Source organism: Neodiprion lecontei, chromosome 3 (assembly GCF_021901455.1).
Source record: "Neodiprion lecontei isolate iyNeoLeco1 chromosome 3, iyNeoLeco1.1, whole genome shotgun sequence".
Classification (NCBI taxonomy): domain Eukaryota; kingdom Metazoa; phylum Arthropoda; class Insecta; order Hymenoptera; family Diprionidae; genus Neodiprion; species Neodiprion lecontei.
This window is the reverse complement of record NC_060262.1, coordinates 2,714,521-2,733,365: the sequence shown is the minus strand read 5'-3', so window position 1 is coordinate 2,733,365 and position 18,845 is coordinate 2,714,521. Positions and strand designations below refer to the sequence as shown.

Here is an 18,845-nt window from a genome sequence, read left to right as displayed (position 1 = left end):
CTACGCACGACGAATAATAATAAATATTACAATCGTGTTATGAAAATCTATACCGACAACATTATATCTTATAGATTATGGAACAGATACCTATAATATATGTATATATATATCGTAGTCGCAAATCCTACGATTGAATTTTATCCGAGGTGCCTTCTTTGCCATCGCCTCACGTATTCTGAATTGGAATTATTGAACTATTGAACTCTATTATCCCGCCATCTATTTGCCTGGAAAAGATATTCTATTCCAACGGAATATTGACGTTCGGCCCTCCGCTTCCCCGACCCGATATCCACAATTGAACGGAATCTGATTCGAACCGTTTTCATATAAAATTGAATGATTAAACGAACTTACCTGTAAGTGAAGTTCTATCATAATTGTATGTAGCGCCTCTTCCGAATAGATCATCTTGTAGTACCCCCACTCCACGCCAGTGTTACCACATGTTTACAGTAAAACTAGAAACTTTTGGTCTCCTCCGTTGGTCTATCTGTCTGGACTATCATTTCTTCAAAGTATTTGCCGTAATATTTTGGGTTTACCTCTGTGTACACAGAGTTGGGTTACCTATGGGTGGGACTGATCTATTCGGAAGAGGCGCTACATACAATTATGATAGAACTTCACTTACAGGTAAGTTCGTTTAATCATTCAATTGTATTTCGCGCCTCTTCCTCTAGATCATCTTGTAGATGTTTAAAGATCATTACGGCACCAAAACACGGTGAATTGTTGAACATGAATATATTCTCAAGTAACAAACAACCCAAAAGTGTAGTACAACTACAACCAAAACAAAAAATAGCTATTCGAACAAATGAAAACTTCTTATTTATCTAAAACTGCTTTGGCAAAAGCGTCCTTATCGTTACACACAGGTAAGTTATAGAATCTCGCAAAGGTCTGAGAGGCTGAGGTCCAACCTGCCGCTTTCCTTATGCAGTCTATATTTACTCCTTTCTTATCCGCCGCCGACGTCGAAGCATGTCGAGTGCTATGCGCCGAAAAAATATTTGTGTCCACGCCACTCTGTTCTAACATACTTTTCACCCACCGACTCAAAGTCTGGGCTGAAACCGCCCCGTATGGTTTCTTGATTGCAACAAATAATGCTTGTTCGGCGCCCCTGAGATCCTGTGTCCGCTTAAGATATGCCACCAAAGCTGTTGCAGCGCGTATACTATTATCTTTCTCGTAGAATGGTACATTTAGCAAAGGTTGTCTTCTGTTGGGCCCCGAAGTCTTTACTTTATCCGGAACTTTAATCTGTATCTTTTCACCCAGGTTCTGAATATTCGGTATCTTAATTAATGAAAGAGTCTGCATTCGTTGACCCGTGACTAGTGCGAGTAGGGTGACAACTTTTAGCGAGAGGTTATTGAGCGAGATCTCTTCGTTAGGCATTAGACTGGCCGCATAATCCAGGACAATCTTAGGGTCCCACGTTTCGTCGTACTTGGGTTTCGGAGGACGCAACTCAGACACTCCCTTAAACAGTCTTTTTACTCTAGGGTCTTGCCCCACGTGAGGTCCCAAAATTAAGGCTAACGCCGATCTTAAACAATTTAGGGATCCGTAAGATGCTCCCTTGTTATATTCGTTGGTTAGTAATAGTAACACGTTTTCAATCGAATTATCGAAAGGGCTGACGTTCCTGTCTGAGCAAAAAGACCACCATTTCCTCAACGCGCCGTCGTATTGCTTCATCGATGAATTGCGGAGCGAGGCCAGCATCAACTCGAAGGATTCCTCGGGGACGTTCCTTATCTCGAAGGCTTTCCTGATAATATTGCGGCCACCAGGGTAGTCTGCTGCCATAACGGATGAGGTTCCCTGTTCGCGGAAAGTAATAATTTCGAGTTAGGCTTAAAAATCAGCGGCTCACTAACACAGAGGGCCCGAAAGAGTGGATACCAAGCTTGTCCTGGCCAGTCAGGGACTACAAGAATACCCGTTGCGTTTTCGTCTCTAATTTTTCTCAGGACTCGCGGAATGACTATAAATGGTGGAAATGCGTAGAAAAAAATCGTTTCCCACGATATAGTAAAAGCATCTACGGCTGTACAGTTCGGGTCGCGTAGCCAAGAGACATATTTTTTACATTTCGAATTTATTCGACTCGCAAAAAGATCGATCTCGGGTCTCCCGAATTTCTGGACTATCGAATGAAACGCTGCGTTTGACAGCTCGAATTCGGTTTCGGGTTCAAGCCGACGTGATTCGAAATCCGCCTCCGTATTCTCCTTCGTACTAATAAAGGACGCGAAGACCCAAATTCCCCTTGTCTCACACCAGTCCCATAACGAACGAGCTAGACGGTTTAATTCTTTAAAACGGACGCCACCCATTCTATTAATATACGCCACAGCTGTGGTGTTATCCACCCGCAAGAGGATATCGCAGTTTCTCAAGTTATCGGCGAAACATTTCAACCCGAAAAGAGCCGTCTTGAGTTCTAGTATATTAATATGATTTTCCCTTTCTTCTTTACTCCAGAATCCGTGAGATCTCTCGCTTCCACAAGCAACGCCCCAACCTGATAACGACGCGTCGGTAAAGATTTCCCGACAATATTGAGGAGCTTTAATTGAATTTTTTGTGGAGAGGATAACTCTGTCCCACCATTTCAGATCCGGATGAAGATCCTGAGACAAGGTCATATAACCGTCGTAATTTCCCTTATTTTGCTCCAAGGCAAGGTATCGTGCTCTCTCGAATGCCTTTGTGTGACCCAGGCCATATCTAACCGCTGGACAACACGAGACAACGCTACCGACAAATTCTGAAAACTCGCGAATTTTACAACGTTGAATACGGCTATATTTTAAAACCCATTGTTTGACTCTTAATCTTTTCTCCCTTGGAAGCTCGATAGTCATACTTAGCGAATCAAACCAAAACCCGATATATTTACATTTGTTTGTTGGAATTAGCTGACATTTTTCGTCATTAATTGTAAATCCCAATTTCTGCAAACGCGAGCACGTGACTCGAACGTTCGCTTGACATTCCTCAAAAGACCTACCGACGAGCAAAAGGTCGTCGATGTAGATGACCGAAAAATACCCTTGTCGCCTCAGATCGGTCATTACAGGCTTTAGCAGTTTAGTAAAAACATATGGCGCTGTGGCGAGCCCGAAGGGCATACACGTAAACTCATAAAGCTGACCCTCGAATTGAAATCTTAAAAATTTTCGGTTAGATTCAGCAATTGAAATCGAGTAATAGGCATCTTTCAAGTCAATTTTTGCCATAAAACAACCCCTGCTCAAGAGATTTATAACGGTCTTTCGATCTTCCAATTTGAAGTGTTCCGTCTGAATGAACTCATTCCACTGCTTTAGATTCAGAATAAATCGAGAACCACCATCCGGCTTCGGTACCCGGAAAATGCCAGAAAGAAATTCGCCGTGAGTGCTGTCGCACTGGCGAATAGCACCCTTCCGTTGCAGCTTCGCTACTATATCGGCCATCGCCCCCCTTTCTTTTTTGGAATCGAAGATTCCCCTCGGAAAGGTAGACTGACATGGCTGAGACTCAAAGGGTATCTTGTAGCCCTCTATCCACGATAATATTAACGGGTTACGCGTTAGCTGTTCCCATTCTTGTCTAAAGAATCTAAGTCTTCCGACAGTCGAACTTACTGGTTCTAATAACGCTTCCGGTTGTTGCTCCGCTCGGACTTCTGATTGATTTTCCAGTTGGTCCCGTTCTTGTGGTTGTCTCGGCGGAATGACGAATATCCTTGATTCCTCGGCTCCTTTCTCCCGCCTGACGTCGTAGCAAATCTCTGGTTGTTCTGAGGACGACGCGGCGGGGCTGTCGAGTTTTTTGAATTCTTCTGTCCCTGTGGCTTTTGAGGAGCTTTCAGCTCCTTGCGCGAGCTCTCAAGTGCTTTCGCCGCCTTTAATTTCTCCTCCAATTGTTGTCCGAACAGCCATTCATCTGGGACAGTAGCGTTCAAGGTCTCCTTACACGACACGTTTAAGTTCGCGAGGATCAGGCTTTTCCTTATGATCGACTCGTCGTGGAGGAGGTCAGCTAACAGTCTCGAAGCGTCGCCCAATAGCTCGAGAATGAGTAATTTTTCAGCTCCGCCCTCTAGAACTTTCGAGAAAACCTTTACGATTGCGGCGAGACACGCCGTGATCTTCGACTGCTTTGCGTGAATCCTCTCGTCTCTCTTTACAACCGACCCATGTAAAGACGCCTGAACCTCGGGATTGACTCTCGGTGGATCGATGATGACGCAATTGGACGGCGGAGGGTGCTTTTTTATGAGAGAGACTCTGTCCTCTGTGGGCAAACCCGTCTTTAGGATTTCTTCCAAACGAACAACTAAGTCCTTAGGAATTGCTTCTGCCAGAACTCGATCCTCCAAGAAGCGTCTCCCTAAGATCTCTAGGATCGCGGGGTCGAGTGAACCCTCACAGATCGCTGCCTGGGTTGACAGTGTTTCCTCGCCAGCTACGCTGTGACTCTGAGAAGGATTCAGGTGTAGAGCGCTAGCCTGAATCACTGGTTCTGTCACAACAGAACTCTGCGCAGTCTGCTGGACCAGCAAGTCAGCTGCGCTGGACCTCTGCGGAGCCCCTGACTGTGTAACCGTGACAGTCTGTTGGGTTATTTTGTTTATCGCAGGAGGATCTTGTCCCAAAACTGCCTGCGTAGCAGTATGATGGACCACTTGTCCCTCTGCGGATGAGCTTGACAAGCTCCCAACCTGCGCAGCGGTCTGATCGACAAATTGCTCTGAAGGGCTGTAAGAGAGTTCTCGCTGTATCGATTCGTCATACACGCTGGATCCTTTCGAAGAGCTTCTTCGAAATTGGCTTCTTCCTCTGCTTTTTCCTCTGCTACGCCGTCGCCAATTGGCCTCTGCCGATGAGGACCTTGAGCTTCGGTGACGTCCTATCAACGAAAGTAAAAACAATAATGACGACGTTATTCCGTGGTTGTCAGGTATGCGTCTGAACCTATAGGTTTTCATTTATTGTTTTCTGCCCCCTGGTTAGAACGTTTAGCAATGACGTCGGGCATGTTTTGGCCGAGTTCAACTCCCCTTTATAGGTTAGGGCCTATAGGGTGCCTCGAGTCATGCGCCTTGAGAAACTCTCCTCCGTGTAGGTTAGAGCCTACACGGGTGGCCTCGAAACATTTGCCCGGTCTGAGTAATAACTCCTCGATATAGGTTAGTGCCTAAACGAGTGACCGTCGAACGCCAATCTCTGCCATATAGGCCAGAGGCATGCCGATGCATCCTATCGAATATTCTGGAACATAAAGGAAACATAAACTTACGACGTCTCTTCTTGTGACGCTTATTGTCTCGTATTTCCAAAATCGCATCCTCCAGTCGCCTCAGTCGCTTCTCCATTCGATTCTCCTTGTCTTCTTCCTCGTCTGAATAACCTCGGTATCTTTTCTTGTCCATGATTAACAATTTGTAAAAAACCTATAAAAGGCACATGTGGTTTCACCGGCACAAAGATGAAGAATGATAGTCCAGACAGATAGACCAACGGAGGAGACCAAAAGTTTCTAGTTTTACTGTAAACATGTGGTAACACTGGCGTGGAGTGGGGGTACTACAAGATGATCTAGAGGAAGAGGCGCGAAATACAATAACTCGATGAACACGTCGTTCATTTTCATCTCGTACAATTCATACTGTAATCTGTGGTTTATTTTTATGTTTTTTTTTTATCTTTTTCTTTCAACTTTCAGGGTGTCGCGATTCTTTGTGTTCCATTCCGATCAATTTCCTCGAATGTTTTTATTTCACTGTCGGGAATATTGGGAATCAGAAGCGAGAAGTAAGGTGGGTAACTCTGGAATTAGGCTGTAGATTCCCTTTGATAGGCAGAAATCACTTTGAGTCGAGATAATAATCAATTCATGTGAACAGAACAGTTAATATACAGATTGAACTTTGATACCGAGTATTCAAAATTTCAAAACCTTACTTTCGGACGGCTTGTTATGCATGTTAATTCGTAAAAAAAAAATTTCAAATCTCTTTAGAATTTATGAATAACAGATGATATCGATCGATCATCGTTTCAACGATTACAGTTCTGTGACGTATTCAAAAATATTCCGTACACACTTATTATCGGCAAATCAATGCAACGTCGGATCTTTGACAAATTTGAGAATCGCGTGACGAGGTTGAAAGTTTCCGAAGCAGGTATAACATCCAATACGCGGAATCGGAATAACAAATTATTATTTATTTTTTTTTTTCGAATGGAAGGAAAGACGCGAGAAAAGAAAATTCGTCATTAACCTCTTTCTTTCTATTTAAAATGCAAAGAAATAATGTACAGACTGGAAAGAAAGAAAAAAAAAAAAAAAACCAATAAACATTTGAAAGTATCATGCAAAACGAAAGGAGAAGAAGAAGTAGAAGAAGAGATAAGAAAAAAGGAAACACCGACAACGCGTGCAAAATTTCCGGATGATCGAAACCGGCAATATCTAGATATATATATATACATATGTAACGTATTACTGGCGACGTATCGCGACGCGATATTGCTTATACACATCTTGGGAAATTGAGTTTACCCAGTTAAATCAGCCACCCTCCTGCTTCTCTTCTCCCTTTATTTCGCCGTCCTGTGCAGATGCTGTCATGCTAACCGTTCTGCGTATTGACAAAAGGCGGAGAGCGATAAGAAGAGGAACAAGAAAGAAAAATTATAACCTCGTCTCACAATCAATTGATTCAATTTCCCCTTCGCGATGTCTCATTTTCCCTTTTTTCTCCCCCCCCCCCCCCCCTACCGTAGAATAAAAGCGTCGGAATTACTTCAACTGAATTATTCACTGCCGTATATATACAGAGAATTCCAAAATGTATGGAAGATTCCGTACGAATCCAACAACATTTGATCTTCACCATTTTTAAAAATTAAAAGAAAGTTACAAACTAGTGAAAAAATCAGACGCTGGTCGGGTTCGCATGGAATTCCTCACGTATACGTTTGAGGTTTGTTTCTCTGCAACATTTCGTTCTTTTTCTTTCTCTCTCTGATTTCAATTTTCAAGAATAAAAATCTCAACAAGTTTACTTTTTTACATTTATTTAACGTACAATTCTGTGCGGTAACTCGATGCGACGATCCTTTAAGAGGGTTGAAGTTGGCGCTACTCGAGCGTAGAAATAGAAGGTATATGAAAAGAAAAAAGAAGGTTGGCAGCGGGGGAAGGATGGTAAAATAAAAAGCAAAAGAGGAAGCACAACTTCGTACATACCCTTAACAAACAGCTATGAATACTCGAGTTAAAACCTGCTGCTCTTCGGTCTTTGAATAGTAGTTGGTACAACGTATGTTGTATATTTATACATACATACGTGTACACATATTTATAGATGTATATATATATTATATACATAAGCCTGAAACGGTATTGCACCCTGACTGTCACTGACTTTCTTAGACGTATGTGTACATAATACTCGGTATTTCTTTTCCCTTCCTCCCTTTTCCTTCCAAAACTTTCTGTCGAGCAGCGCGGCCAAACTTATACAAATACATGTATACATTTTCTATGTCGAAGAAACTTTACTTTGGATGGCAAAATGTACGACAGCTGTTGCGCAGGTCGATTAGCGCAGTGGCTGGTACCTTAACGGGTTAGAAAAAAAAATGTCCCGGTAGATCGAATAAAATTTTTCGTTTGATTTAACAATTTTTTAACGTATTATTCACCGAAAGAAAGTGTGCAAATTACATGTAAGAAATAAATTTTTGACACATGACAATTAAAATTTTGATATTACAAAAATTTGTGTCATATTTACTGGCAGAAATTTGAATATTATGTTCAGTTAAATTTATTCTAAATTGTTCTTGAACCGTTTGACTGTTAGCCATTGAAACGACGCTGATTGTTCTTAAAATTCCGCTCGTGTCTTTCTTCGATACTTTTTGCTCCATGAAAGGACGGAGAAAATTTTGAAGATGAAACGATGAGGCTAAATTTTGATAAATCAATGCTTCTTGATTTTCAGGTACGATCTTATGGTCGGAGTGGTGAAATCGGAAGCGTACTTTTATCTTACGGCCGAAAACGCGCAGTATGGAATCGAGGCTGACCGAAGGACTGAGATACTGAGAGAATTCGTTCGCAATACTTACACTTATCATCAGCCAGAGATATTGGCCACTATTATAAACGAGTACACGGACTGGGAGAGGCCGGTTCAACATCCTGTAAATATCAGGTGAGAGGAAAGATTCCGTGGTACGAGAAGTGAGTGACGTTGAACAGAAATTAAGTGAAACATGGAAATTTTTACAACATCGGTGATTAAGGTTCGGTAAAAATCTTAACAAAAAGAAAACAGTCGGAAAGAGATTATCAGAACTTTGAGCAGCCGAATCAATCTCTGAGTTCGTTTGGAAAATGGATAATTTGAGAGAATTCGAATTACATAAAGCATCTTTAATCAATGCCAAATTCCTGCGGTTCGTCCGATTTCGGTAAATAATAACTCGTTTTGTGTTTAGAAATAATTCGACATACCACGAATATATATATATATATTTTTTTTGAGAAACGAAGCATTCAGATTTCCCCATTATATGACGGGTATAGATTTCACCAAACTTGATTTTTTCGGTAAATTGAAGTTCGCGGAAAAAATTTAATCATTGTAATATTTACGTGATCCGCAATTAAAATGAAAGTGAATCGAAGTAATAACGAAAATTCTGTTTCGGGTACAGTTTTTTTAATCACAATTTTTGAAGAATACAGCGAAACGGTATTTTGAATTGATTGTTTCTTTTCGAGTCAATTTTCAACTCTTTAACGGAATTCAACTTCGTCAATCTCAGAGCCAGATTTTTTTTATTCGTTATTTGAAAATGCTTTCGTTCGTTACACTTTGTTTCTGATTCTCTATATATTTTTTGAAGCAGGTTTTACGCGTTTTAACCTCATTTATCGGACACGTTTTCGTGTCAGCTGTGAAAACTCTCTCAACGAAATCCTCACCCTTTTTCGAACGTTTGATATGAGGTAGGCATACTGGTAGGCCGGTAATCATCCCACCGAATATCCATTTGTAATACTTGACGCGTGTGACATGTTCCTGACTGTTGACTTTGTTACTTTCAGTTCAAACATCGATCCTCGCGTGTATTTCGCTGCTTTGTAAACGAGGCTTTGAATTCCCCTCGAATTTTTTGTTCGGATTTCGGTTTTGAATCGTTTGTTTATTTATTTATTCATTTTTTTTTGTTCATTTTATTTTTTATTCTTTCTCACATTCGAAAAGGTTGAAATCGTTTCGTCAAAGATTTTATAAAATCAACGGTATTTGAAAATATTAAACTGTCAATGTCAAACAAATTCATTGTTCAATATTCTAACATTTTTCCAATCCTCGCAGCATTTCAAAATAATTTAGTCTATATTTTTCACAAACTTTGCAATATTTAAAAAAAAAAAAAAAACTTTGTCAATTCAACTCACAACTGAAGAATTAAAAAATTCAAACGACGTGATCAAATTTTCAAATATTATCAACGTAATTTCGAATATTTCACGATCTTTTGAAACATATCACATAATTTGTGAACACCTTATTTCGAGATTTCAGAATAGTTTGGCAAATTCTTACAGGCGAGGAAAAAAAAAAAAACAAAAAATGCCGTCCGATTTGCAACGAGCGAGAAAAAACTTTAGAAACAATAACGTAATCCTTGCCCGAAAATCGAAAAAAACAAAAGAAAAAGAAAAAACCAGCAGAGAGAACAGTAGTTAAATACGTGCAAAGCTTTTCGGGGCGAACAAATTTTCTTCGCTCGATTTCTCACTCGATTAACCGTCCAGCGGCAATGATGACATAGTCAAGCGAAATTCGGAGCGAACAATCAACGAGCTTGTGCCATTTATTTACATCCTTGACGCACATAATTGCAGAGACGAGACCGTTGAAGCCTTGGGAGATGCAAATACCGTCGCTCCAGCAACGCGGACTGCGGATCTTCACAGTCAAACGCACCGGAATTCCTACCTCTACGTATTCGACTATCAAACAAAGTTCGGCGATTATCCCCAAGTGAGTAAAACACCTGATGTTACTTAATTTCGAGTAGTTCCTCGGATAAATGAAGTGAAGTTATTCGAAAATCTTATAAACGAAATATTAAGAATTTGACTCGAGCTTTCGCCTGATATCGACGTATTGGGGTTTAAAAATCATTCGAATTTTATTCTCCGACGATAATCTCGAGAATTGATCAACAAATTTTTTTGAATATCGTCGCATTCCGTGCGGTTTGTCCTAGCTTAGAACGAGTTGAATTTTAAGCGAAATTGGACGGGCTGCTCCTGAGTTATTTTTAATTCGAAAATCGGTTGAGCTTAGAAATTCACCAACGTTTTAGAGAAATTGTTGGAGCGATTTCCGAGTTTTTCACGAGCAAAACGGAATAATCGTATAACCAAAAATTCTTACTTCTGACCTTCGCAATGCTCTTACACTGAGGAAAATTTGATTCGTTATAGTAACTAGAAAAAATTGAGTAAAACAGGTATCGTTGAAAGAACTGTTCGAATATTGTTGGAGTTACGAAAAACGAGGTAGGCCTAACCATTTTGCGCTATCGTCGATCCTTTTTTGGTAATCGCAACGCAAAATCAGTTTGTTCGGTTTACTCTACTTTTTTAATTAAACAAGGCGTTAACGTCAATTCATTCTTGCACAAGCGTTGAATTTTCGCAAAAGTTGCAAGAAAATATAGCAACAGCGATCGTAACGAGAAAGAATAGCAACGGATAACAGACTTTCTGGTAAAAGCTAGAAAACTAATTTTCATTTTGTACCTAGAACTATATTTTATCGATTGTGGTAAAAAATGAAAATAGTTAAGAGCTGTAACGGTAAACGAAACTAAAAATTTCTCTCGGTGTATATTTATGCGTGATTTTCAGTTACCCAATTTTCCTTGAATTTTATGCAACGTACGTACGTAACACGAGTGTGAACGATTTAACTGCATTCACGTGTTTTACACATACACATATAGATATATAGATATAATATTAGGACGTATAAATAATCTCGACGGTTTACCGGAGGAAACGAAATGTGATAATTACCCCGTCGGCGAGTAAAACTAATATCATAAATCGTCAGCTAGTTAGAATTTCACCGTTTCCTGCTTTTCCCCTCGGGCTTTTCCTCTTCGTTTCTCATTTTTCTTTTCTCTTTTTTCTTTTATTCTTTTTCTTCCTCATCCTTTTTTAACCTTTAATTTTTTATTTTATTTTTTTTGTTTTATTTGGTTTTTTTTCCCTTCATATTTCCGCTCATCCGTGACGCCGCCGAGCCGCCCTGCTATTTCCCGCCTAATTTCCGAGCATCCGGAACATCCTCCCGCCCCCCCCCCCCCCCCCCCGCCTTCCCCGATTGCGTTGGGGGCTGCAGCAATATGCCTGATATATAGCTCTGATACTTATTCCCTATCTGATCCCGCCACGGAAACTATATCAGAAGTTATACTACCGCAGTTCTGATTTCCAACTCTGTTCACGGCACGTATGCCTATGTATAATATGTATATATATATTATACACATATTACTCGGCATAAATTATATCCATCTCCTCTTGTTATACTTACCGTGCACGCTTGGTAGCCATGCAGAACCTGCAGCGATACTTCAGAGGCTTGTTTATCGGGTTTTAAAGTTTGTGTTTAACCGCGTTTAAAACCCACGAAGACGAATCGTTTACTCACACAACGAGCTTGCAGCGGATGAGACAGATAAATCGTCCGTATAATTTTAGTGTAAAAAATTATTCTCATTTGTTTCGTACGAGAATTCCTCGACTCTGGGTATATTTGTTATTTTTTTTTTTTTGTTTCCTCTTCTTTGTGTCCTTTTGTTCAGCCGCTAATCTATACGAGTAGAATAGCAAAGCCGGTTCCGAACACAAATAGTTGTACCGACGTTTTACCGATACTTAGCCAAGACGCAAACCTTTTTCTAGAAATATCTGAAAGAATATTCTAGAAAACGGTTGGTGTCTCGGCTAAGTGTCGGTAAAATGTCGGTATAGAAATTGTGCGACTAGAATCGGTTCTGTTGCTATTCTGCTTCTACGGTAAAAAATTGTATCCGTTTCTAGTCCTTCTACTCGTAACTAGCTACTATTAGTGCAAAGAAAAAAAAAGAAGAAGACTTTACGGAAGATTAGAGAGAGAAAAGGAAGTCAGAAAAAGCTTCCGAAGCGAGATCGTAGAGGGAAAGAGAGGAAAAATATACCTTGACTTAACTGACGTGTGTCGGTATCCAATTACGAAGACGTTCAGCTTCCGGGACTTCTTATTTTCTTCCTCGGTCCTTCGTTTCATTTCTCCCTACAATTTTTCCCATAATTTTCCACGTTATCGGATATTTTACGCATGTGTACAATAATTATATAAATGAGAAGGAAATCGCGCAGACATCATTAAGCTTGAACAAATATGCATGTTACAACGTGCCTTAAAATCTCGAACGAGTTATTCAAAGTCAGAAAATTAACTGCACGCGTTATAGACGCGAAATCGCCTGAGGGAATCGCTGTTGCGGATCTTCCTGAAGGAAATTTTGCTCCAGGTCACGTCAATCAGTGAAAATTAATTACGAACCGAATAATTAATCCCCTTATTGCCCGTGAATTCAATGGTCGAGCTTACAGCTTGAATGCATTGCTCGCACTAACTCGACCAATTTGTTACCTAATTTCTATTCTCTGATACCAATATTCTATATGCGCATTTAGTCGAAATACTATGTTAAAAATCGGCGGTTATTTTTTTACAGTGTAAAACGATATTTCAAATTTTAATGGAAAAGAAAAGCTCATTTCTTTTTTCGTCTGAGAAACAATTGTACGGAGGGAAAGTTTTTACCCTATCGGTTAAACGATTTCGCTCGACGAGGTAAGAGGCATAAAAAAAAAAAAAAAAAAAATTAAATACGCAACCGCGGAAAGATACGAAAAACAATACAAAAAAATTGCAACCTTAACAGGAGAAGGGCAAAAAAATTTATTCCGACTGTAAAACTCGTTGACGTTAATTTATGTCATGGTTATAATATAGAGGTATATGTATATGTATGTATATTTATGCGTTTGTATGTATGTGTGCAAGTACTATTATTATTATCACGTCGGGCAGTGAGTACGATTTTTTTTTTTTTTTTCTTTATTTCTTTTTCTCGGAGATTATTCTTCCCGCCTACATGACGGTGAAAGAAAAAAAAAAAAAATGGAAAAGGGAGAAATACACGGTTTACTTTAAACGACGATATTCACGGATTTCGTGCCACCTTTGCGTTGATATATTTTATGAAGGAATAATTATTCACCATTATTCTAGACTTTGAACATTTAGCCATTGGTTAGAATGCAAATGAAAACGAAAATCGACGATCTTGACCGAGAAAAAATATGATTAATAATGAACATTGTTGAATAATGAAATTTTTCTCAGGTAAATAATTGTCGATTAGATGTTATAAAATTTCCTGCTCATCGTCCGGTTTGAATTTAATTTCCAGAATATTCGATAAAATTTTCAAAAAATAAAACAAGCCGGAACATTTCTTCGTTTTTCGACCGGACTTTTTTAATTTGCAAGCAACGGGTAAGAATTGGAACATCTTACAAATCTCTTCTCACAAAAGAGGATGAAAAAAAGAAAAACGCTACAAAGTTTGCTCGATTATAGTTTCGCAAGTCCAAAAATGTTTAAGTATTTTTCACAGATCGGATTTAAAAGTTTTATGTACTTCGGACAGATGTTTGAGACAAAAGTCGTCCTGAAAAAAGCCAATTTATTTCTTGACAAGGAAAAAAAAAAGGAAATTTTTTGTTTCAAACTCAGAGAAATGAGAAGTTTCGTTAACCTAAATGTGACTCGAATAAAAATGAGAAGTATGTCAACGGTCAAGATCCGTCGGCATAAAATTCATGCCTCTTATCGAAACGGTCGAGTAAAGTGCAGCGCGATTTATCTATTTTTGGAAGAAAAGCATGAAAGTAGCCCGGCTTCGTTTTGCGGAGATAAATGAACAATTGCGTCGCATCGAGATCGTTGGCGTCACATACCTTGCAAATATATTCTCTCTATTTTAGCCGGCCGTGTAACGCGTCTAGGATTCTGCATAAGGATGCGCCGTAGCGTTGCAGGCATCAAAACCGGTTGATAGCGCCAGGAGAAGCTTTATTCCATGTCGTAAAATACGTCGTATATCGTCCATATATATGCGTCGTTTTCTCCCTCTCGTCACTCCTCGAGATATTATTTTCAGACGTCTCTTGTACCGTTATTTTCGCATTTTTTACTACCGTCTTCACGGGGTGGGGTTCAAGTTACGAATTTTAAATGTTTCCAAAGCACCTAATTCCGTATTATTTTCTGGCGAGACTTGAAGTAAAGAAATTCAAATCTTACGAAACGACAAAGTTTCGAATGATCGGAAAACCGACGCGACAAAGTTACGATGAAGCAAAATTCCGAAAAATAAAGTTTCGAGTAAAATTAAAAAGTCAAATTCCAAAAACTGAAATATACTCGCACAGCGTAGTTTACTCGACAAGAGGGTGTAAGTTATTGGAAAAACCGAAAATCAAAGTAACTACGATTCCAAACGTAAATGTATCGAGAATCCGAAACAAAGAATGATCGGAGTGGTGAAATTTCACCGAACCGTAAATTCGCAGAACTAAAAATCTTCGATCATTCATCAAATTTTCTCATTTTCGCACTTTCGGAACTTTGACTTGTTCGAATTTTACCCTTTCGGAATTTCGACGCAGTCCCGTCTACACGAATTGGAAAAATCTCGGAGAGGAGGCGTCGAGAATTGAGAAAAAGAGAAGTCATCCTTCTCGCCAAAAATTATTGCCAAAATTCATCCTCGGTCCAATATTGAACCTGCAGAATTTATCGCCAATCTACATTTTCGCTATCACACAATTTACCAATGTATCGTACCCACGGGATTTCCTTTCGCACCCTTTTTTCCTTTACAGAAGCCAATTTGTTTTCATGTACCTGCGTTTTTCCATGTTTCAATATCCATTTTCTCCGTTCGTTTTTTCCTTCCGTATCAATTAATTTAGCTAAAGATATTCATATGTCCCTTTTCATTGTGCATGAGGCTCGAAGGGTTGAATGAAATCACAAGAAAATTTATCCATTACGCAAAATTCGCCCAAATTATAATCCTCGTAGTGTTCATATTGTTTTTTATTCTTCGTTTTTGCCAATCGAACGAGGTCTTTTCGTTAAATTCATTCGAATCAAATCAATTACGAATTTTTATCGTCCGTATCAGATCCGCCATTTTGAATTTCTGAATTTCCACCTAAAATTCGTAATCAGCTAGCAAAAAAACCCTCAGATGCCACGTTTCGTTAAAATCTAAATACTTTGTTTTTCCGCGCTTGGTGCGTAAACCGTGAAGTTTTTCTTGCCGCTCGAAGTGTTAATTGATTGTTCATCATCAACGGTAACCAGTACTAAAAACTTCGCTCCTGATCCGAAAACGCGACTTTTGGAGCGCGGTAAATTCAAAGATCGTTGAAAAAAAAAAAAAATTCACAAACCGTGTAAAACACCGCGATCTACGTATTTTCTCAGCAATCTATGGCGGTTCGAAATATTCAGGCAATTTTTCCCTCGTCGATATCAGGCAACGAAGTGAAATGTGAGAATTACGGGGTGCCTGGCTCAGCATTTTTACCCCGTGACAGTCTGGCGCTTTGAACAGTGCGTCTTAAACGCGATCGAGAGAAGAAGGCCCGGATGCTTGACCGATGGATATTGAGACTGCGGGGCTGATATATTCGCAGGACCCTCGCAATCTCACCTTCGCATCTTCGCATCCCTCGTTCCGGGGGTTGAAATGGTCGAGGCTCGACGCGAATCGCGCGTATTTACAGCGAATATGCAAAGATCGGGGACGCGGCGGAAACTCGTTATATTGTAAGTAAACTCCGCTTTCGGAATATCCCCGAGACTATTTCGCGAGGATGAAAAATATACCGAAGGGGATGGAGGGGGATCATCCGTTTGATATGAAGCTGAGAGAGAATTTTCGAGGATTCGTACAACGACCACCCTTAAAGACGGACAATCAAAGCCCACGATATTGAGCTTCGGGCTTCTTTACCTTGTACCTCGTACCTCCTACCTTTTCGACAATATTATCGCCGAACTCTGAGGTCAAAGAATTAAAGGAAGCGGTTATCAAGCTAAAGGAAGTGTAATTCGATGTTGGGAAAAAGAAATTTTTGCATAATGATATGTGGTTTGTATTATGTAGTCCTGGGCTATATATTATTCATTATTTATCGGGAATGAAAAATATTTTTCCATAGTTACAAAATGGGTGATAAAGAGTTTATCAACTTTGTCAAAGAAAATTTGTAGTTTATTTTTTATAACGCCCCTTCTTACCGTATTTTTTATAACTACTGCAGTGATTGGATTTCGATGCTACGATAAAGCAATGTTGAGACTAAATTTGTTTGAAAAAGATTTTTAAAACTTGAAAACAAGATTGAAATATGTTTACAATGAACGGAAAATTTAATGCACTAAATAGTTACCTGTAACACATTTTGCAACAAAAAATTTCCAGTCACTATGTATGGTGAGAAATAAAATGAAACTTGTCACAGTGTGAAGTAGAGACTCTGCAAATTGCTTGAATGAAAATAAATACTCTTTTACCAATGTAGAATTAATAGATTTTTACACATAATACGAACCTTGAATAAAATGAATCGATTTCACTGATCTTGTAGCGTTTACCGAAAAAAAAAACAAACGTTCCAATTTATCAAATCCCCATAAATTCGACTGTATCGAGTCCTTGGAAATTGATTTTCTGCCGGAGGCTCGATGAAAAAACGAAATTGCGGTACACGGTCGGAGGTGAAAAAACGAGCGAAGCTTTTTTTCCCGGATTATATACACAAAGCTCGTCACGTTTAGTATTTTGTCACTCTCTACGTTATTATCGGTGATCCCTAAAGGGGGATGTTAATGCGTATGAATACCTGTCGTTTTTTTGTTTCGTTTCATTTGTTGCCGTATTTTTCGGATTTCGCTTTCATTTTTTCCACCCTGCCAGGGTTTTGCGGCGGCACTCGTTATATCCGAGACACCCGATTCCCCTCAGGGATAAACTCCCGAGGGATCGAGCGGGGTTAAAAATTTTTCTAAACACACGTCACTCAAGCGAAATACAACCGTGACGCGTGTCTCGTAACCAACACAGCTGTTCGTGAACCTCGCGGCTTACGGAATGAGATTCAGGGACGAATAAGGGATGGTTATTTGTTGGAGAGTAATTTTTGAAAAATTTCTTTTCGAAATCGATAACCGTTTCAGCAACTTCAGTTTTTTTTCACCCCAGATATTTCCGATCTTCGAAAAAAAACATAACACGCACCATTTAAAAAATGTTCATTTTCGCTTTCCGCTTTCTTTTTTCGTCCGTCGTCACGTTCTTCGGTCGCTGTGAAAAAAGACAAAGAAAGAAAAAAAAAGAGAAAAATAAAAAAGAAAGAAAGAAAAAAAATGAGTCCAATTTTATTTCACTTCTGCCGAGTTGATGGCGGACTCCGAGAGGAAAAAATACGCTACCATGCGGCGTGAAATGTTAGCAGAGAAATGATTTATTGAATGAGCCAAATACACACTCTTCTGTATAATGTATTAAACATGTCCGCGGCGCCCTGAAATAAATATCATGATGGCCAGCCCTTGGGTCCATAATGGAAGGCATGGAATAATAAATACCTACCTTCCGTATACCACGGCTCGAAAGGGTCGAAAACCACCTTATACCAAAACCCGCGTTCGCCTTCTTTTCATCGACGCGTCGTCACGCCGGGCCGGGAAAACACGCCTACTCAATTTTTCAAATTTATTCATCCGGTTGTGGATGTAACGTAAAAATCCCGCTCTGATTAGGAGAAAGAAAGGGAAAATAAAACGAGTGACATTTTACTTATATATATATATATATATGTATACATGTATTGGACTGTATAAAAAAAGTCGACTGTATGTTTTTTTTTTGTTTTCAATATTTTGAAAATTTTTTTCAAAATATCACGGCATTGAAAAAAGTGGTTCAAGCTTTGGAATCTTATAACTCGTCAACGCATTAGTGTACCGATAAGACCGGAACGTATTTTTGTAGGGAATTGAACGATCTACAAAAAAGGTACGTTTTCATTTTATGACTAATCTACTCTTTCGAAATTTATTTAAGGTCAAAGGTCAACAATCGACCTTAATATTAATTGCTGAAACTTGGACAGCAACTTTATTTCGTCATTTCAATCAATATCTTGGGCTTGAATTTGCTAAAAAAAAATCTAATAAAATAATAAAAAGTCTTATATATATATAATAAGGTTTAAATATTTTCAGAATCTTAGAGAATTAAATAAATTCATTTCACCTTTACTTTTTATATTTCCGTTCTCAAATTCCTGTTTTTCTTTTCTTGTAATTCGGATGAGAAGGAGTCTTGATTTTTATCACTGTGATCAAAAAACTGCTTTTTATATCTCGTTCACAATGATAAAAAAAAAAAAAAAGAAATAAAAACTGTAATTCGAGAAGTGTTGAAAATATTCTACGTGAAGGTGATTTCTGCACATTTATGAAATATATAGGAAACGAAGATGAAAAAATTTAGTAGAAGGGAATAACAAATTAACAAACACAAAAATACCTTGAATAAGTTACGCGCTTCACAATTCCGAGTCTACGGAACATTTGTATGAGATATCCTCAA

The 18,845-nt window shown here is 39.1% G+C and overlaps 2 protein-coding genes across 2 annotated transcripts in view; one reads left to right on the top strand and one right to left on the bottom strand.

Moving 5' to 3' along the window:
* The window catches only part of LOC107225923 (neuroligin-4, Y-linked), a 228,124-nt gene that overhangs the window by 199,369 nt on the left and 9,910 nt on the right, over window positions 1-18,845 (top strand). Inside the window, exons 6-7 of the mRNA XM_046734046.1 lie at window positions 8,027-8,239; window positions 9,946-10,084. Of these exons, the coding sequence (XP_046590002.1) occupies window positions 8,027-8,239; window positions 9,946-10,084 (352 nt within the window). The remainder of the gene's footprint in view (window positions 1-8,026; window positions 8,240-9,945; window positions 10,085-18,845) is intronic.
* On the bottom strand, window positions 1,707-5,482 carry LOC124293368. The gene is made up of 3 exons (XM_046734047.1): window positions 5,308-5,482; window positions 3,651-4,917; window positions 1,707-1,839 (listed from the first exon to the last, which is right to left on the bottom strand). Exons 1-2 carry the CDS (start codon window positions 5,438-5,440, stop codon window positions 3,656-3,658), a joined length of 1,395 nt encoding a protein of 464 aa, XP_046590003.1. The 5' UTR covers window positions 5,441-5,482; the 3' UTR covers window positions 1,707-1,839; window positions 3,651-3,655.